General features: G+C 41.7%; 2 protein-coding genes across 4 annotated transcripts in view; one reads left to right on the plus strand and one right to left on the minus strand.

Annotated features, from left to right (window-relative positions):
- On the plus strand, nt 1–19,577 carry Sync (syncoilin, intermediate filament protein). 2 transcript variants are annotated; one of them, XM_047544993.1, is made up of 5 exons: nt 2–202; nt 4,443–5,610; nt 15,123–15,247; nt 15,413–15,489; nt 16,903–19,577. In XM_047544993.1, the coding sequence occupies exons 1-5, from the start codon at nt 150–152 to the stop codon at nt 16,911–16,913; spliced, it is 1,434 nt and encodes a 477-aa protein (XP_047400949.1). In that variant the 5' UTR covers nt 2–149; the 3' UTR covers nt 16,914–19,577. The 2 variants fall into 2 exon arrangements, with proteins under 2 accessions (XP_047400960.1, XP_047400949.1); XM_047545004.1 differs by lacking the exon at nt 15,413–15,489 and having other exon boundaries at nt 1–202.
- Rbbp4 (RB binding protein 4, chromatin remodeling factor) overlaps nt 18,013–20,939 on the minus strand; it is a 19,350-nt gene continuing 16,423 nt past the window's right edge. For both annotated transcript variants that reach the window (XM_047545018.1, XM_047545027.1), the window contains exon 12: nt 18,013–19,022. In XM_047545018.1, the coding sequence (XP_047400974.1) occupies nt 18,957–19,022 (66 nt within the window). In that variant the 3' untranslated portion in view covers nt 18,013–18,956. The remainder of the gene's footprint in view (nt 19,023–20,939) is intronic.

Below are 20,939 nucleotides of genomic sequence, written 5' to 3' on the forward strand. Positions count from 1 at the left end.
CGCTCGGGCCAAGTGGGCGCGCCCGGCCCGGGGCCGGCCGGGATCCGGTGTCGGCTGCAGCTGGCAGTGCGGCGGGCGCGGGTGCCGGAGCAGCGGCCGGCGGGGCCGGCTATTAATAACGCGCCCGCCGAGCCCGGGGTCGCGCAGCCATGGCCAGTCCGGAGCTCCGGCGCGGCGGGGACGGCGCCGCCCAGGCCGCGAGGTAGGACAGTCCAGGGCTTGCGTCGCCTCCCCTTTGGGGAGGGGGTGTTGGACGTATTCCCTTCCCCCATCCGCTGCCCCTTCACCAGGCTGGAGCTAGTGATCCAGCCAGGGTGGGGCGCGGGGCGGAGCCACCCATCGAAGGGAGAAGGGGAGCCCTGGCCTGGGGTCCTGGCACCTTCCTTGATCAGTGGCTTTTTATAATCCCCCTCCCCCTCCCAAGGGCGTGTGAGAATTAACCCTATCAGACTATAATCTGCTCAAAATCAACTTGGTCCATCTGTCCAAAGACAATACTCGTTTTCTGTCATTCCTCACTCCAAATGTCAACTGGGGTAACCAGTTGTGAATTCGCTCCGTGAAGCCACTTGGTGCAAGGTTGGGCATTTGCCAACTTGAAGTTAAAGAGTCTGTTCGGGCAGCTTGTTCTCTCCTGTCTATCTTGGGATGGGGGTGGGGAGGGTCTACTTGCCCTAGAGTAGCAGGAGGGTTCTGGCTGGGCAGGGACCAGGAGGGACAGCTGCTACTCTGTCCAGACTGTCAGCTTACTACTGGTTAGGGGAAAGGGACCTGTGGCCAAGGGAGTGAGTGTGGAGTATTTTTGCCCCATCAGACTGTAGCCCTGGGACTTCTCAGTATACCAAGAAGGTGGAGGTGCAAATACATACCTCTTGACATCCCTCCACTGTCCCATCCCTCATGTGGATCACACTCTTACATATAAAATCACCTGTACTGCTGTGTATGCATGTAGGTGCACCCAGAGTCAGACAGGCGTAATCTTGCCTGCATAGTGTAACACACACACACTTCCAGCCAAATCCCTGATGGACAGTGTTAGGGAACTGCTGGAGTCCTCTGGGAACAGGGGCAGAGTGGCAGAAGCCGGTTGCCTGGGCTCAAGGAAGTCTGAGGTCAGGGGCCCCGACCAAACTCAATCCCTCTCCCCTTAGTCTCCCATAATGTGCTTCTTTCTCAGCTGGGTAGAGAGAGGCAACTGTGTGAGGACAACATCTGGTACCGTGGGTGGGGTGACAGCATGGTCTGGGAGTCAGGAAGCCTGGGTTCTACTCCAGCTTTGCCAGTTGACCTTGGGTAAGTTTCCTCCTTGAAGGTCAGTCATTTCCTTGTGCCTTCCTTTTAAGGACCCCACCCGGGAAGGAGAATATAACTGTTCTTGGGAAATTCACTGTCAGTGAGACAGACGTATGCACTTCTGTAATGCAAAGAACTGAGTACAAGATGAGCCGCATTCAGGGTGTTTTGAGGACCTAGGGGGTTCTTGTTTGGGACATATGAGTTTCAGTCTTGAAAGATGACTAGAAATTTGTTAATAAAAACCTGCCTTCTTTCTTTTCCTTTTTTTTCTTTTCTGGGAATTCAACCCAGGGCCTCAATGCATGCTAGGCAAGCACTCTATCTCTGAGCTACTCCCTAGCTCTAAGAAACAGGTTTTTTGGCCACTATGTGCCAAGCTCTATTATATATGCCATACCATAGTTACTTCTTCCAGACCTCACAGAGGCAAAGAGTGGTAAGTACTGTGGCCTTCTCTAGGCCTGTCTGCCACTTGTATGAGTTGTGGAAACTCCAGTGAGTTCTTCACTCTCTTTGTGCTTCAGCTTCCTCATCTATCTATACAATAGGGATAATAGAGGAATGTTCTATAACCAAGTATTCGTGTAAAGTGCTTAGAATAGTACCTTGAATGTGGTTAAATCATTCCAAGGTGGAGGGCTCAGCAGGAGCATGATGGGAAGGTCACTGGCTGGGAAAGTGGGGTCTCTGTAGAGTAGCAGAGTGGGCCTAGCTGACTGAGCAGATGTGTCTTACTGGTGACAAGAGCTTGACCTTTCTGCATAGTACAGGGCTGTTCTCTAGGCAGGTGGTGTTTGGAAAGATGCATTTCTCAGCCATTGGATCCCTCAGTCATTGTGGGCTCAGAGTGGGAAGTGTGAAAAGTTAACACATGTTCTGGGTTGTCAGGCATGGGGTGGGTTGCAGGAGTAATGTGAGCTGAGGCTAAAAAAGGTAAGTTGAAGCCACATGAAATTGTGAAGTGGAGCAACATTAGGGTGTAGCAAGCTAACTGTGGCCCTGTAGAAAATATGGTGGGTGAGGAGAAGGAAGAAGCCCATTAGAAGGTTGGTACAGCTGGGCGTGGTGGCACATGCCTGTAACTCCAGCAAGTAGAGCAGCTGAGGCAGGAGGATTGCAAATGCAAGGCCAGGATCAGCAACTTAGCAAGATCCTGTCTCAAAGTAAAAAGGGCTGGGGATGTAGCTCTGTGGTTAAACACTCCTGGGCTCAATCCCCATTACCAGAGGTGGGAGGGGGCGGAGAATGTGATGGAGCTGCCCTATATGCTAAGAAAATCTTGGCTGCCTCAATAGGATTCTAGTATCCAGGGACCTGTGTTTTTTTTTGTGTGTGTGTAGGGGGGGCGGGAGGATTGAACCCAGGGGCACTCAACCACTGAGCCTCATTCCCAGCCCTTTTTAAAACATTTTATTTAGAGACAGGGTCTTGCTTAGTTGCTTAGGGCCTCACTAAGTTGCTGAGGTTGGCTGGGAACTCCCAAACTTCTGGGATCACAGGTGTGTGCCACCATCTCTGGCCACACCTACTGCTTTTAATACTCATCCCCAAGGGACAGTGACAGTATGGAGCCTGGACAGAAGGAATTGATTCAAATGAGGAGGGCACTGGAAACTCTGGCATGTATGGAGTAATTGAAACGTAAGTTATCTTTTTTTTTTTTTTTTTTTTTTTTGGTGTTAGGGATTGAACCCATGGGGCTTTGCACATGCTAAGTACATTGCTTGACCATTGAGTTATACCCTTAGCCTCTTAGTTTTCTTTAAGTGTTCAAAGAACATACACGGAAAAGCAGAATTTTCTGATTTTAAAGAGACAGTCAAGTCCAGCAGGCAAGTGTTGCAAGAAAAAAGTTTCTACTTCAACATTAGAATTTTTTTCTATGGAGTACATAGTAGAGGCTCAGGTGTGAGTTTCCTGTCCTCGAAGTTATGTAAACAGAGATGAAACAGTGACTTTGTGGGGTTGCTTTCAGGGGATCAAAACAACGGACTGTGTGTGTGGAGGGGGTAGATCAATAGAGGAAAGGAAGCCTAGAGCTGAGAACTTGCTGCAGTCTAGATCTTTAGCTTCTATGTTCATCAGGAATATGGTCTTTAGTTTTCTTTCCTTGATGTGACTTTGTCTGGTTTTGATACTTGGGTTATACTGGCTTCATAGATTATATTTAGGATTGTTCCCTTGTTTTTTATTTCATGAGTCTTTGAGGAAGACTGGTGTTAGTTCTTTAAAAGTCTGATAGATCTCAGCTGAGAATCTATCTGGTCCTGGGCTTTTTCTTTGTTGGAAGACTTTTAATTGCTGCTTCAATATCGTTTGATATTGATCTGTTTAGGTTTTCTATATCTTCCTGATTCAATTTGGGCCGCTCATATTGTGTTTAGAAATTTATCAATGTCTTCTAGATGTTCCAATTTATTGGAGTATAAATTTCAAAATAATTTCTAATGATCTTCTGGATTACAGAAGTGTCTGTAGTGATATTTCTCTAATTTGTTGGTTTGGGTGTTCTCTCTCTCTAGGTTAGTTTGGCAAGGGATTTATCAATCTTAGTATCAATCATCGTAGAGGCTCAGATGTGAGTTTCCTGTCCTTGAAGTTATGTAAACAGAGATGAGACAGTGACTTTGTGGGGTTGCTTTCAGGGGATTGAAACAAAGGACTGTGTGTGTGGAGGGGGAGATCAATAGAGGGAAGGGAGCAGACAAGTGACTTTTATCTTTTCAAAGAACCAACTCTTAGTTGAATTGATCTTTTTTTTTTTTTATTCTCAATTTCATTAATTTTGGCTCTGATCTTCATTTTTTCCTGTCTTCTCCTGTACATATATGAATGTACCACAGTGAATTCCACCTTTACGTATATTTACAAAGCACCAACTAAAAAAAACCAATAAATAGAAGACCAGTAGAGTAGAGAAAGGGGAATAAAGGGAAGAGGGAAGGGAAAGAGGAAGCACTGGGGACTGAAATGGAGCAAATTTTATTTCATGCTTGTGTGAAATAAAATGAATCACACTATTATGAATAATTATAATGCACTAATAAAAACATTTTTAAAAACTTGACCTGTGACTGATGGTTCTGTCATGAATCATCCTACCATTGTGGCAAACCTTTCACTTTAAATCATTTCTTTTGTAGGGAAACAAGAGCAGAGGCCAATTCTTCTCTTCAAGAAAAGAACCCTGAATCCTGGAATGAGCCTGAGACCTTGAACCCAGAAGTTACACTATCTTTGGAGGGAACCGTGAACCTAGAAGACATTCTTTACCTTGGTGACACAGGAGACTTTGAAGAGACACCACTCTATGTGGAAGAGACGGAGAAGCCAGAGGAAACACTGTATATCGAGGAGACCAGGCAGCCAGAGGAGGCACTCTATGTTGAAGAGCTTGCAAGTCGAGAGGAGACTGTGAAGCCAGATGAGGTACAGTTTGGGGAGCAGCCTGTGGAGCCAGCAAAGAGCCCAAGCCAAGGGCAGATTGTTTGTGATGGAGAGATGGTGGCAAAAGAGGAGAATTCTTGCCCTGAGGAGAGCCTCAGAGCAGGGCCAAGCCCCAGTACAGAGGAGAACCTGAGCATGGCAGACCTGGAACTGTTAGAGGGCCGTTTCCAGCAGTGTGTGCAAGCAGTGGCCCAGCTGGAAGAGGAACGGGATCAACTCATCCATGAGCTTGTGTTGCTTCGTGAACCAGCTCTACAGGAGGTACAGCAAGTCCATCAGGACATCCTGGCTGCCTACAAGCTACATGCCCAGGCAGAGCTGGAGAGGGATGGGCTAAGGGAGGAGATCAGGCTGGTCAAACAGAAGTTGTTCAAGGTGACCAAGGAATGTGTGGCCTACCAGTACCAGCTAGAGTGCCGCCAGCAGGATGTGGCTCAGTTTGCCGATTTCCGGGAAGTGCTGACTACTCGGGCAGCCCAGCTCTCAGAGGAACTGGCACAACTCCGGGATACCTATCAGAAGCAGAAGGAGCAGTTAAGGCAACAACTAGAAGCACCCCCAAGCCAGAGGGATGGGCACTTTCTCCAGGAGAGTCGGCGGCTGTCTGCCCAGTTTGAAAATCTCATGGCAGAGAACCGTCAGGGCCTGGAGGAGGAATATGAACCTCAGCTGCTCCGGCTCCTGGAGAGGAAAGAAGCAGGGACCAAAGCTCTGCAGAAAACCCAGGCTGAGATCCAGGAGATGAAGGAGGCTTTGAGACCCCTGCAAGCAGAGGCCCGGCAGCTCCAGCTGCAAAACAGGAACCTGGAGGACCAGATCACTCTTGTGAGGCAAAAACGAGATGAAGAAGTGCAGCAGTACAGGGTAGGCCCACTGGCTGTGGAAGGAAGTGAGGTCTTGTAACTGGGGAAGGAGAGGGTGGTCAGAATCTAATGTCTTTAGGCTTGGAGGATACTATCTGGTGTTGGAAGAACAATGCAGCCTCTGGGGTCGTTCACTCACATCTTGACTCTGTTCTTCATTCACCTCAGTCAGGTCTGTTAGAAGCTGAAATTACTTGCACTTTTAGTTCACACAGCACTTTGATGCCAACTATCTCATTTGGTTTTTACATTAATACTACAGTATTCTCATCTTTTAGATGAGGAAAGTGAGGCTGTGTTTGAACTACCCCAACCCCAAGTATTTAAGTGTTCCTTCCTAGTTACCTTTTTCTAATTCTAACTGAATAGTGAGTGTATCACTATTGGGTATGTGGAGAGCTGGAGGGAAGGAGGCCAGAGAGAATTAATTCATCCCTTTCCTGCACCCTCAAGTCCCACCCATCCAATCTCCACCTTAAAGTTGTCCTGTCTTTAGACTGGGATGAAACCTACAAATCTCTATTCCTCGTTTTCCTTTTTTGTGCATGTCACCATCTCCCCTGTATTCAAGTTATTTCTGATTAAGCATGAGCTAGTTCTAATCCCTTTTTAGAACAGTGGAGTATAAATACTAAGTGAACAAACAATTACGTCTGCCTCTCCCATAGACTTTGGGCTTTCAGAAGGTAGGGGCTGTGTTTAACTTGCCTCTGTATTCTCTACTACTCAGGGCTCAGGACATATCAGGTAAGTGTTGAGTAAGGTGTTGCTGAGCACTATGAGACTTTATTGTGGGGCTTTAATTTATTTTGGGGGGGCGAGGTCTTCCTAAATTGCCCAGGCAAGCTGGCCTCTAATTTGGCATCCACCTGCCTCATCTTCCCAAGTAGCTGGGATTATAGGGATGTGCAACTGTGTCCAGCTGTGTGGGGCTTTTTTCAAGCAGGGATGCTTTACTCCTGAGGTACATTCCCAGTTTTTTTTTTTTTTTTTTTTTTTTTGCGGGGCTGGGGATCGAACCCAGGGCCTTGTGCTTGCAAGGCAAGCACTCTACCGACTGAGCTGTATCTCCAGCCCCCCCAGTTCTTTTTAAAAATGTTTTAAAAAAATTGTCAATGGAACTTTATTTTATTTATATGTGGTGTTGAGAATTGAACCCAGTGCCTCACACACGCCAGGCAAGCACTCTTATCAACTGAGCCACAACCCCAGACCCTCCCATTTCTTTATTTTTCCTTTTTTCTAACCCCCCCCCACCATAGACATAAACAAGAGGTTTTTTTTTTTTTAATAAAAAAAAGTTTTTTTGGTACTGGGGATTGAACTCAGGGGTTGGGGTGCTTTACCACTCAACTGTATCTCCAGCCCTTTTTATTTTGAGATATGGTCTCGCTAAGTTGCTTAAGGCCTCATTAAATTGCTGAGGCTGGCCTCAAACTCATTATCCTCCTGCCTCCTCCTCCTGAGTTGCTAGAATTATAGGCATGCACCAACACACACAACTTAGGTTTATTTAGGAAAACAGAGGACACATTCTAGGGAGAATATGGGCTGTCTCAAGAATGAGAAGGTGGGCTAGCTACAGAGGAAGAAATAGCCCCCAGTCCTTTCTGTTAACTTTGAGATAAGGTCTTGCTAAATTGCTGCAGATGGCCTTGAACTTGTGATTCCCCTGCCCTATAGGCATGTGCTTATGCAGCTGGCTGTACAGGGTCTTTCAGTGCAGTATTTTTTTCATATTTAATGACATTTTATTATATTGTTTACATAAAATAACATTACATCAAATTTCATTATACCAGTAATCTAAATTTTCTAGTCAGAGCAGTATTTTTGTCTTCTGAAATATGCACTGCTTTGGGAAAACTTAAAAATCATGCCAGGTATGGTGGCATATGCCTACAGTTCCGGTGATTCTGGAGGCTGAGGAAAGAGAAACTCATGTTCCAGGCCAGCCCCTGTCTCAAAATAAATGAAAAGGGCTATGATACATTTCAGTGGCAGAACACCTGCCTATGTGTGAGGTCCTGGGTTCAACCCTCAGACTGCCAAACCAAAGCCAAACACCACCTGGAGATATTGAGGGAACATGTACCTTTGAGGGAACATGTCCCCTGTTAAAAATGGCTGCATTCACTTATTTTGTCAAGGTTTATGTTATGAAAACAGTGGGGTTTGGTTACGCATTGGGTGTATTCCTTTCTTTTTGGGGGTTGGGCACTGGAGATTGAACCCAGGAGTGATTTACCATTGAGCTACATCCCCAGTCCTATTTTTTTTTTTTTTTTTTTTTTTTTTGGGTGCTGGGGATCGAACCCAGGGCCTTGGGCTTGCAAGGCAAGCACTCTACCAACTGAGCTATCTCCCCAGAGCCCCCCAGTCCTATTTATTTTTGTTTGAGATGGGGTTTCACTAAGTTGCTGGAGCTCACCTCAAACTTGCAATCCTTCTGCCTCAGTCTCCCCAGTTGCTGGGATTACAGGTGTGCACCACAGCACCCAGCTGAATAATACCCTCACTTACCCAACACCCACTTTTTTTTTTAATTGGTTCACAATCCTAGTGAAAGAGCAATTATTCAGCCTAAGTACTGTCCTTAACAACTAAACTCAAGTAGACATTCTGTTAATAATTGTAACTCAGGGTAAAAAGTAATGTGATATAAGAGATGTGCTTACAAGTAAGAGGGCTATGGGATAGATTATTTTTAGCCATGGGTTTAAATCAGAGAACACATCATGGAAAAAGGTGGAATTTGAGCTAGGAATTGAAGTGTAAGAATAATTTAGACTTGTGCTGCCCATGGAAATATAATGCAAATCACATGTATTTTAAAATTTTTAGTAACTATATTAAAAGAAATAGGTGAAAGTAGTTTTAACATATATAGGTAAATATATATACATACACACTTTCTGGAGGCGGGGGATAACTGGGGATTGAACTTAAGGGCACTTTACCACTAAGCCATATCCCCAGTCCTTTTCTGAGACACTCTTGCTAAGTTGTTGGCCTCAAACTTGTGATCTTCCTACTTCATCCTTGTGAGTCACTGGGATTACAGGAATAAAACACTGAGCCTGGCAGTTTTAACATTTTATCTAACCCTAAATATCCAATATAATTAGTATTTTGGCTGTAGGTAAAAGATGAAAAAATGCCAAAGTTGAACCGTGAAGGTATGTTGAGGTAGAGCACCTTCAAGTTTATTTAAAAAAAATTTTATGGTACTAGGGATTGAACCCACAGGTGCTTTACCACCAAGTTACATACATCCACACTCCTTTTTTTAAATTTTGAGACACACCTCAAACTTGCCATCCTCCTGTCTCAGCCTCCCAAGTTGCTGGTACATAGGACTTTGAAACCAAAACTAATCGTTTGAATTTTATTCAGTAGCCAGTTACATAATTAAAAGTATTTTTTAATTAAAGATTTTTAATCAGGAGTAACATGGATAGTTCTCTACTTTTAGAAAGTATTGGTGGCACTGTGTAAAATGGGCCAGACCTAAGGTAAAGGAGGCTAATTAAGCTATTATAGGTGAGAGATTATACTCAATGGTGGTGGGAATAAACTGGAGGTGGGGGGAGATTTCAAGAACAATTGTAACCAGGTGCCATAGCACATGCCCATTATCCCAGTGACTTTGGTGGCTGAGGCAGGAGGATCGCCAAGTTGCTTAGCCAGGCCCTTAGCAACTTAGTGAGACATTGTCTCAAAATAAAATATAAGGGGCTCAAGGTGTAGCTCAGTGGTAGAGTGCTTGCCCGGCACTTGTGAGGCACTGGGTTCTATCCTCAGCACCGTGTAAAAATAAATAAAATAAAAGTATTTTAAAAAAATTAAAAATAGACAATAAATAAATAAATTCTACACTTGTAGAATAATAAACATAGTGATTTGATGAGAAGTCAGAGGGGGCTGAAATTTCAGGCAAGGATAACTTAAGGATGGTGGTGCCATAAAATAGGAATTCTCTGCATTAGTTATTTGACACAGTACCAGTTACAAAGTTATTTTCCCCAGTGATTTCCAACACTTTATGGGGTTTGTTTTATCTCGTGATCTGTTCAGCTTTCCAAGGATAGTTAAATGAAACACAACCTTGATGTTTCTTCTATCACTTGTACCATGTTAAATAGAAATCAGGGGTTGAGGGGGCTGGGGTTGTGGCTCAATGGTAAAGCACCTGCCTAGCATGTGTGAGGCACTGGGTTCGATTCTCAGCACCACATATACATAAATAAAATTAAAAAAAAATCAGGGTTTGAAAGGCCCTAATTCTTTCTGAAATGGCTTCCTAAAGTGTATTTGACTAAAGTTTTCTTTTTTTTATGTGATTATTCTTCAAGGGTACCTCCTTAATTTTTAGATTGTACTCTGAGAATCAGTTTGCCTTTTTCACTGCCTTCATCATCCACTCAAGGGTTTCTAAATGTCTCCTAAATCAGTGAGCTATAATGTTGGCAAATAGTGATAAGACTAGTAGTAGGTGAGGGGGGAGTTCCTGCCCTCCAAGAATTTGCAGTTGATGAGGGATACCAGATAAAATGAATAAATTTCATAAAACCTAAGCATTGTTGATTTTAAGATGTTTCCTGTTAAAATGTGAAAGTCTTGGTAGCACTTTCCTGTAATTCCAACAACTTGGGAGGCTGAAGCAGGATGGCAAATTCAAGGCCAGCCTGGGCAATGAGACCATCTCAAAATAAAAAAAAAAAAGAACTGGGAATTTAGCTCAGTGGTAAAAGTGCCTCTCAGTTTCATCCCCAGTACCAGGAGAAAAAAAAAAAGTGGAAGTCTTCTTGAAATAATACACTTCAGTGTGATCAACAGTGTAACTGTTCTAGGAATGAAGCACTGTATCATTGACAACAGGTATAGCTTACTCCTGTGTGGAGAAACAAGGAGAAATTTTACAGATTATTAATAGCCAATCATTCATTTAGTCCTTACACCTCTATGAGGGAGGTATGAAGTATTTGAAAAATTAGAAAATGAAGGGGACATTAAGTCCAATTGTCCAGGGTTATTTAGCTTGGGAGTGATGCAGCAAGGGTGTAACCCTGAACAATCTGGCCCAAGTCCACACACAGGTACTACAGGGGGCTGGAGCTGAGCCTTTAAGAATTCACTGAGCAGGTAGGGAAAGGTATTCTCAACTGAGGGAACAGTTCATACAAAAGCAAAGAGATGCAAAAAGACACTTTATTTTGGGAGGTGAGCTCAGTGTGGCTGAATCACAAAGAAATTAAGAAGCAGGCATGAGGCTGGAGAGGTAGATTGGGACCTGACTGTAAAAAGGTCTCTGAAGGCAGACCTTTTCTAAAACAGAATTTTACAAGGCAAGCACTCATCATTTGAGCTACTCCATCAGCACCCAAATTTTATTTGGAATTCTGGTATACACAATAGGTAAAAGTGGAGTTCCTCTAATTGAAAAATATCAAGGGCACTTGTTCGGCCCCCTCCTGGGAATGAGCTTGCCATCCATGAAGGCACAAAAATGGAGTTGCAGGAGTATGAATCCTAAGCAAATAGCAACTCCTGGCTCAACCACATACTAACTGGGAAATGACGCTTCACCTTTGTGGTTCAGCACCCTTACACATCAAATGGGATTAATCTATCAAACCACAGGGTTGCAAGGAATGAGCTAATAAGTTAATATTTGTAAAGCTCTTGTGTGCACTTTTGAGGTAGCGGTTTGGATGATAGGATGAGAGCCTGGAAAGACCACTTAGATCTTAAGAGGGAGAGAACATGGAGATTTCTGAGGTAAAATTGGTAGGATTTGGTGATGGCTTGCAGTAGGTGGGATGGGAAGTTCACTGAGAATGATGTCAAAGTTTTGTATTTTTAAAAAATTTTTTAATTGCCAGTGGATCTTTTATTTATTTATATGTGGTGCTGAGGATTGAACCCACAGTCTCACACATGCCAGGCAAGTGCTCTACCACTGAGCCAAAACTCTAGTCCTAAGTTTTTAATTTATATACTGTCACTGTTTTAATATGGAATGTTTACTATTGGCATATTTCACAACAACAGACATATATAGGGCACTAGATGTGGTAAGAACCAGGAACCTATTAGGACCTCACTAAGTTGCTCCAATTGGGTTACAGGAGTCCAATTGAGTTACATATGGGTTACGAAAAAAAAAAAAGGCAATGTAAGGGAGCAGATGCTAAAAGCCACCTTTTCTTTTGCCCTCACAGCCACCTTGTGCTTTAGCTATCCCCAAATTACCTGCAGTTCCAGTGACACATTTCCCACAATTCCATGCTGGCACACTGACCTCTTCATTGTCTTTTTTTTTTTGCTGGTACATGGGATTAAACACAGAAGTACTATATCACTGGGCTATATACCCTGGCTTTTATTTATTTGTTTATTTTTTTCAATTTTGAGACAGGGTCTTGCCAACTTGTGAGGCTGACATCAAACTTGCAATCCTCCTGCCTCGGCCTATTTGTTACCTAATTCGTACTCATTCTTTAAGCCCATGTCTTATTCTTCCTGTGAAGTTTTCCCTAGTAATTCCTATTGTGCAACAGATGGTGTTTCCAAAGCACCTATTACTATATTACCATTGTTCTAGTCATGCCCCTTCTCCTGAGGTAGAGAATGTATCTTTTCTATCTTTAGCCTAAGTAGTACCTAAGTAGAAACTTAAGAATACTGCCAACAAAAGTATAACTTTTGTTGTCAGATTTGATGTTGGGGCCACTACAGAAGGCATATACTGGTCCTAGAGTGTAGGTAGGGGTGAAGGCAGAGAACAAGTCAGGCTGTCTTGGTGAAAAGTAGCAAGGAGCAAAGGCACTAAGATCTGAGTTTCCAGGTAAAGCGTTACCAACTTAACTGACGTAAACTATAGGTGTCACTTGGCACACACCTGCAATCCCAGCAACTTAGGAGATCGAGGCAGGACAGAAGTTCGAGACAAGTCTCAGCAACTTAGTGTGAAAATGCCGGCTCAAACTTAAAAAAAAAAAAAAAGGTGGGTGAAGGGTGAAGTGGCACATACCTGTAATCCCAGTGGCTCCAGAGGCTGAAGCAACCAAGAGAACCATGAGCTCAAAGCCAGCCTGAGCAACTTAGTGAGGTCCTAAGCAACTCATCAAGACTTAAAAAAGGGCTGGGGATGTAGCTCAGTGGTAGAGTGCTTAGAGTGCTTGCCTAGCACCAGCATGTGTGGGTCCCTGGGTTGGGTCCTGAGGACCACATAGAAAAAGGTATTGTGTCCATCTACAACTAAAAAATATTTTTTAAAGTGGGGGGCCTGGGGCTACAACTCAGTAACTCAATGGTTAAATGCCCTTGGGTTCAATCCCCAGTATCCCCCCCCCAAAAAAATTAATCCAGCATAAAAGTATACTTTAACATAAACATTTTACTGTTTTCTTAGGTATCTGCCATGTATTTTATTTACATCCATGGCATAGCTCAACTTAGACTAGCTATATTTCAAATACTCAACCATATATATTTAGTGACTTCCCTGTCAGTTTGAGATGACAGAAAAATGTTCTTATGGAATGAGTACTAAATACAGGAAATGGTAGTACACACCTGTAATCCCAGCTATGTCAGAGGCCAAGGCAGGAGGATCACAAGGCCAAGCCCAGTGCCAGCAACTTAGACCCCACCCCCAAAAGTAATGTAGGTTCAAACTAGAGGGTCTGAATGCCCCTAAAGAAAATGGAATGAGACACATTTTTTATTTAATTCTGGGACATGATCTCTTGCCAATTTGCTGTGGCTGGCCTTGAACTTGCATCCTTCTGCCTCAGCCTCCCATCACTTGGATTACAGGTGTGCGCTATCGGGCCCAGCTAGAACAATTTTTAATCTGGCAGCATACTACATAGGACTGAAACTGGAGACAGTCCTCACTGCCACTGTATGAATTCATTTCAGTGAGGCTGTTCCAGTCTGTCAGAGCTGAGCTTATCTCTGATAGAGCAGACTGCTTTCCCAACCACATACTTGGGTGTCTCATCAATACTGATTTGCTAGGTAATGAGGCACGGGAAATTAGGGCAACAGTGTAAAAATAGATCCCTTCAGATGATGCTTTTGGTTGATAAGGCAGCATCTTTCTGTGTGGTGCCCAGGCAATAGCCTTTTGACAGTGCTGACAAAAGATGAGATTCAGCAAAGTCATAAGATTAATGTACCATAGGTATACTGTCAAGGCTGACTCAGAACATTTTATTTAGATCCTTCTAATAATAGCATGTACTCCAACTGGATTCCTATTTAGTATTCTTCAAAGTCTGCCCCTTTTACAATACACCTTTCCATGTCAATACCCTCTCTTCCACCCAGGGCTTTAAGGTTCTAAGCCAGCTATCAGCTGAGCCAAAGACTTAATTGTTGACATCTTCCTTACTGCCTTTCCAGGCATTAATCTGAGGCAGGGACAATTTATAGAATTCACCTCAGACTGTCTTGGCAGAAAGGGAAGTGGACACTTATCTTGGGGGCTCAAGGGACTCCTCCTAGGCATAGCATCACGTTGTTTTCCAACTCAGAACTTTTCCATTACTCAGGATTGAATTCAGGGATGCTTTACTCTGAGCTAGATCCCCCAACTCCCACTTTTTCTTAATTCAAAACCAAGCAAGCAAGAAAACACAAAAACAAAAAAACTTTTAGATAGAGTCTTGCTAAGTTCTCAGGCTGACCTTAAATTTGGGATCTTCCTGAGTGGCTACATTACAGGGATGTGCCACCACAGCTGGCCCAACTTAAAACTTTTGAACAAGGCTGGAAATGTAGCAAAGAGGTATAGCACTTACCTAGCCTGCATAAGGACCTAAGTTTGATCCCCAGAACTACCCTTTTTTTATTTTGAGACAAAAGGTCTCACACTAAGTTGCTTAGAACCTTGTTAAATTGCTGAGGCTGACTCTGAACTTGTGATCCTCCTACCTTAGCCTCCCAAACCGCTGGGATTTACAGGTATGTGCCACAGTGTCTGGTCTCAGCACTACATTTTAAAAAAAAGAAAAAGAAAACACACATTTTTTTCCTTGTACAAGTTTTGAATCTGGTTTTAGTATTGAAATAATCTTTAAAACCTGAAGTCTGGTAAACAATTTATGAAGGAAGTACAGATAAATTCTTAATGTCCTCCAAGCCTTTACAAAGTTAAAAATAAACCTTAGTAGGTTCCAAAGTAAAAGTAGTTAGAGGAAAAAACTTTTAAGAATGTCAGCAACTGTTGGGGCCTTGAATTTGTAATCCTTCTGCCTCACCTCCGGAGAAGCTGGGGATTATAGGCCTGTGCTTCCACACCCAGTCAGGCCACCATTTTCAAAAGGTGTCAAGGCACAACCTATTTGATCTTCAGTTGGCTAACCAGTTTATCGAGACAATACAAGTCTCAGTACTGCTACAAAGATTAAACAATGTACAAGCAAGTGCTTTATAAACTATGGTGGGTAACATCAAATTTTTGTTTGGCTCATTAGAAATATTCTTGGCCATTTCATGCAGGAACAGATGGAAGAAATGGAAGAACGACAGAGGCAGTTAAGAAGTGGGGTGCAACTCCAGCAACAGAAGAACAAAGAGATGGAGCAGCTAAGGATCAGTCTTGCTGAAGAGCTCTCAACTTATAAGTCAGTTTTTGCTGCCACCCAAATCTCATCTAACAGTGGTTGAGGGGAGGGGGAATGCTCAGAAAAAATTTCACCTAACAGTAGAAAACAAAAAGTAATTTGGGAAATGATTTTCAAATTGTACTTATCCAGGAACAGATGGAAAATAGCTCTCTCTTTTTAAAGGGCTATGCTTCCCAAGAGCCTGGAACAGGCTGATGCGCCCAGTTCTCAGGCAGGTGGAATCGAGTCAGAGTCTCAAGGTGATCTTTGTGGGTAATAGAGTGGTGTTTACATTGTTTCTGCTCTTCTAACAATACTAATTATTGTCTTTTTTTTTTTTTTTTTCTCTCCCAACCCCTAATATGACCTAATTACCACCAGGAAATCTGTAAACAGATAAAACATCTAGGCTCTAAGTATTCTCAGTTCCTTACCCTACCCAACCACACCTGCTGTTCAGTTTCCTTGGTATAAAAGAGAAGGCAGTTGTGCTATCAAATTCAGACCATGGCAAAGGTGGCCAACAAGAGGGCTAAGTTATTAAGGAACAGTCATAAAGCTGTATTTCACAGACTTAACTTTCAGGGCTTAGCAAAACCAAAGGTATCTTTCTGAGCAATGAATTATTCAGGACTCCTCTTGTTTTACAATATGTCCTCATTCTTTATAAAGAAACTAAAGACTCAGTGGTACAGTGCTATGCCTAGCATGCACAAGGGTCCTGGTTTTGATCCCCAGCACCATCAAAAACAAAACAAAACAAAAAACCAAAAACTAAGGATAGGACTTGGAATGTAGCTCAGTGGCAGACCAACTCTGTAGAATGTGTGAGGCTTGGGTTCCATCCCCAGTAGTGCAAAAGATTCCCAAAGAAGTTAAAAATACATTCTATATCAATGCCTACACATTTTTTCCTTTATTGCCTACTTAAACTTGCATTTTGGATACAAATTTATAAGTAACTATTGCTCTTCCTACTTTCTAGGATTTTCTTCTACTGTGTCTTATCTAGATATAATTTATTATGCTTATTGTTGGATTATCATAACCTCCAAATTGGGGACAATAATCCGTCAAATACCTTTGTGTGGATTGGAGAAAAAGAAAATGCCTTTTTTTTTTTTTTTTGGGTGATACTCGGGATTGCACTCAGGGCCTCATGCATACGAGGCAAGCACTCTACCAACTGAGCTATATCCCCAGCCCAACAATGCTCATTTCTAAAGAAATGAAAGTAGCCAGGTGCAGTGGTATACGCCTGTAATCCCAGTGGCTCAGGAGCCTGAGGCAGGAGGATTCCAAGTTCAAGGCCAGTCTCAGCAATGTAATAAGGCCCTGTCTCAAAATAAGGCTGGGGATGTGCCTCAGTGGTGAAAGCCCCTCTGGATTCAATCCCAGGACTCGGAAGAAAAAAAAAAAGGTAATACTTGTGCGAAGTTATCCTGAGCAAAATTTTAACATCACCATCACATAGGTAACCATTCACTGTTTTGCAAATATGAGGCTTCTAAATATTTGCTAGGGTAAAGTCATTGCTGATTATATGTAAATTATATTCCCCAATATAATCTTTATTAACTTTGGAAGTTCAATTTTTTTTTTTTTCCTAATGGTAGTATTTCAAGTTGTAGAAAGTATAAAACTTATTCTTCTTCTTTTCCTCAACCTTACAGGGGCTGTTTAGAAATGTATGGCCAAATCTGTAATCCAGAAACAACAAAAAAACCTTCTTAGCAAAGGATCACTAAATACCCTTTTGACACACTTCTTCCCAAACCGACGAGAGAGTACCAGAACTTGGCAAGCAATTCATTCCGTGGAAATTACAAACATTGGCTGACCTGGGTAAAAAGATTTTAAGGGTGGCTAGAAGCAGAACACCAGTCAACTCTTAGCTGGATCCTATATTGTAGGCTGCTGATACTGATCTCAATGCACCAAGGAATGGAAAAAGCCTTTTTTCTTCCAGCAACCCTAACATGCACACTGAGTAAAGGATGAATGTATGGACACATCTTGCAGTATTGTGAAAAATGTATTTTGCCTTATATGTTTACCCAAACCAAAAACATGTTTGGGACAAAACTGGCGTCAAAAAGGCAACTGATTTTCCTTATATGGGTTTACAATTAGAATTCTTTTGTGCCATGAGTATTAGATTTTAAATGAATCCTCTTACAAAGTTTACTTTTTCTTAAGGGCTATACATACATGGTATACTCTTAAAATTGTATCAAAATAATTTTCACTATATTCTGAAATGACTGACTTGGAGAAAAGGAACCAATCCAGATTTGAACTTCATGGTATTAAGAATTCAGATTTTCCCAAAGACCTTAAGTGTTTTTAGGTCTACTCAGTCAAAACGAAATGACTGGAAAGAATCAGACATGTTATCTGGTCATGGCATTTGGTGATAAAGGATTTTAGAACCTGTTGTTTCTAACCACTAAGTACAAGCTCCAGTGAAAAACATACTAAGCAGATTCAACCCTGTGAGAAAAGCCTTAAGCACCTTTCCCAAATTTAAATTCTGCCTTAAACCACACTGCCTTTGAAAAATTTTTTAAAAAGCCTGTGTTGTTCTCTAGGGTTAGACTTCAAAAAGATGTCATTTTATCACAGATTAGTCTGTATTATCTCTAGTTCTGTGTGTTGTCTTGCACTTTTCCCTAGGAGTAAAGCTCTTTTCTATAGATCTGGCCTATTATATTTAATTCTACTCTTGATATCCAGGGACTAGTGTTTGATTGATGTTATAAACTAAATAAAACCCATTGGCATGGGGCTATGTAGAAAAGCAATTTATTCCATTATAAGCACTTACACAGTTAGTCATGGAGAGTAACAGGCCTGCTGGTGAAACAGGTCACCCAAAATGCAGATGGTATCAAACTAGTGGTCAAGGACCAACTCCTAAAAAAAAAAAGCAACTCTTATCAAGGATTAATTTAATTTTAAAAACATACAAGCTATCAATTCACTCTTCTCAACTTGACAGTATACCCGTGGTACAACTGTCAGGTAAAAACATACATCTTTACAACTTGGTGGTCCCAAGTTTAAAAAACAAAAAAACAAAAACAAAACAAAACCAAAAGAACAAAAACCATTTCACAGAAAGGAAAGGAATAATATGAAAACAGCTCAAGAAATACACTAACAAGCAAAAATATATGGGGAAGGAAGAACATGTACTTTTGAGTTAACTGTAGAAATCAAGAGGAGACTGGTCTACATAGGAAAATGTGCATCCTGCAAAGTCAGGTGTGAAGATTTTAGAGTAGGAATCTACATGACTTGAATCTCCCCTAATTCCTGAATAAAAATGACATCTTGCTGTATTTATACTTCATGGCTCAGACACCTACCTCACTTGGCTCTATTCCTTACTCGTTCTAGCTTTTACTTAAATGAGTCTGAAAACTTGGGGATACAGCTTAAGAAGAAAAATAACCACACGTAATATTCCCCTTTCTGTATCTACTTTAGACCTGGGTTTGTTACTAGAAAATTCCTGAAGAAAATTTAAATAAGTCTGGCTTTGCTGAATAAAGTACCCCAGTTAATATTTAGAAAACACCCACTATTTGGGCTAATAGCAATCGGTGGTGGTAGCTATAATAGAGGGATAGCTGAACAAAGTCTGTATCTCAAAACCAGTGTTAAATCGATCTCAGGGTTGAGAGGGGAAAAAGGGGAGTCTAAAAATCACAAGTGCAGACATCTAGGATCCTTGTCCTTCAGGATCCACACTTCCTTCAGGATCTTCATCATTATAGATGTTCTCTGCCTGCTCAAAAACAAGAAAAAAAAGGATATTTAGTAAACATGAAGACTATTATTTCAAATCAAGATTTCCATAATACATTAGGTTAGGTAGTCAATAATAAAATTTTAGACTTATGGACCATATAGTTGCTGTTCTAATTTGACTCTGACATTGATGGATAACTGTGGCCCTGGAGAAATCTGTAATGGGCATCACTCAAGAGTGGGCATGGGGCTCAGGTTGTGGCTCAGTAGTACACTGGTTGCCTTCCATGTGTGAAGCATTGGGTTTGATCCTCAGCACCTCATAAAAGAATATATAAATAAAATAAAGTTATCACGTACAACTACAACTAAAAATAAAGTGGGTATAGCTGCATTCCTATAAAATAGGCAGCTGGTCACAGGTTCCTGGATTAGGACAGTCTCACAAAAATAAAGTTTGATTACTGCCTGCCTTGATAAACAATGTTCTTGAGTCCTGTAATCAGGTATTTTTAATAGCAAAAGTAAATGCAAGCCAAGTGTCCACCAAATGATGAATGGATATGTGATGTATCTTTAAAACAGATTATTATTTGACAATAAAAAAGAAGCCACTCACTTTGTATAACCCCATTTATATTATGTACCAAACAGCCTAATTCATACAGTAAATGGATTGGTGGCTGACTAAGGCTTAAGGCAGTTTGTGTGTGTGTGTGTGTGTGGGGGGGGGACTATGGAAATATAGGAAGTGATGGCTTATGGGCATAGGGATTTTTTTTGGGGGGGGGTTGATGAAAATGTTATAAAATTGGTTGTGGTGATGGGTGCACAACTCTTGAGTATAACAAAAACCACTGACTTATAACTTGTAGACAAATAAAAAAAAATTCACCTAAAAAGATCTTGTTACAAATCTTAATTTATATTTTAAAAATACTGCTCTTACCTAAAACTGTTGATATTGCCAGAGGCATAATTTTAAATACAGAAGCAACTTTCACTTGGCAAAATGTATTGCTCTTAGCATACTATGCACAAATTGCTAGGCTTGGTGCTGCAGAGGATAGGATAGTCTTATCTTCAAAATCTTGTGATTGCAGAGAAAAGGAATATATACCATTTCTAACACAAAATATGCTGTCTTTTCTCCTGACATTGAGTGGACAAAAACTCAATCTTATTCTAATACTAATTATCCAAGGTTAGTATCACTCAACAGGTTTAAGGTTCAGCCTGCAAGACTCAATTAAGAAGACAGTATGGTATGCTGCCCACATACATCATTTGATAATTTGCTGGAATGATTCACAGAACTCAAAATTTGTTATTTTTGCCCCCAGTGTTGGGGATGGAACCCAGGGCCTCATGCATAATAGGCTAGCTAGAACTTTACCACTGATCTGTTGCCACAGTCCCACTTTTACTTATCAGTTTGCTACCTCACTTTGGATGTTCCAAGCATTTCTTAGAAACTGTGCTAAGAAGTGGGACAAAGATAAAATATTTACTTTGTATTACATCACAATTTTAAAGTAACATCCTAGAACTTCTTAGAGGAGATGTAGCTCAATCGCTTAAACATTTCCACAACTACTACCAATACACCTTCAAATGACAACCTACCCAAGGCAACCCATTCCACTTTCCCATAAGAACTCTTTAAGTTTTTATATTAATTTTCAATGAATATATTACAAAGAGATTAAGCTAGATTTCAGTGATACATTTAAAACGTCCTTATTGTAAAAAATACAATCTAGAAAAAAAAAAAAAAAAAAAGCACTGCCTAACTCAACATACTGAACACATTTTGGCAGTCTTTTTTTTGGGGGGGTGGGGGAAGGGGAAGGGTGGAATGCTCAGATTGAACCTGGGAGGGTCGTTACCACTGAGCTACATCCCCAATCATTTTTAATTGAGATAGGGCCTTGCTAGGTTGCTGAGGCTGGCC

Source organism: Sciurus carolinensis, chromosome 1, assembly GCF_902686445.1.
Source record: "Sciurus carolinensis chromosome 1, mSciCar1.2, whole genome shotgun sequence".
Lineage (NCBI taxonomy): Eukaryota > Metazoa > Chordata > Mammalia > Rodentia > Sciuridae > Sciurus > Sciurus carolinensis.

Bases quoted from the DNA above. Each gene is read 5' to 3' on its own strand.
- Sync (XM_047544993.1), top strand. From the start codon at position 150: ATGGCCAGTCCGGAGCTCCGGCGCGGCGGGGACGGCGCCGCCCAGGCC. The intron at 203-4,442 runs GTAGGACAGTCC...TTTCTTTTGTAG, and splicing joins GGCGCCGCCCAGGCCGCGAG to GGAAACAAGAGCAGAGGCCA. The intron at 15,248-15,412 runs GTCAGTTTTTGC...CTCTTTTTAAAG, and splicing joins GAAGAGCTCTCAACTTATAA to GGCTATGCTTCCCAAGAGCC.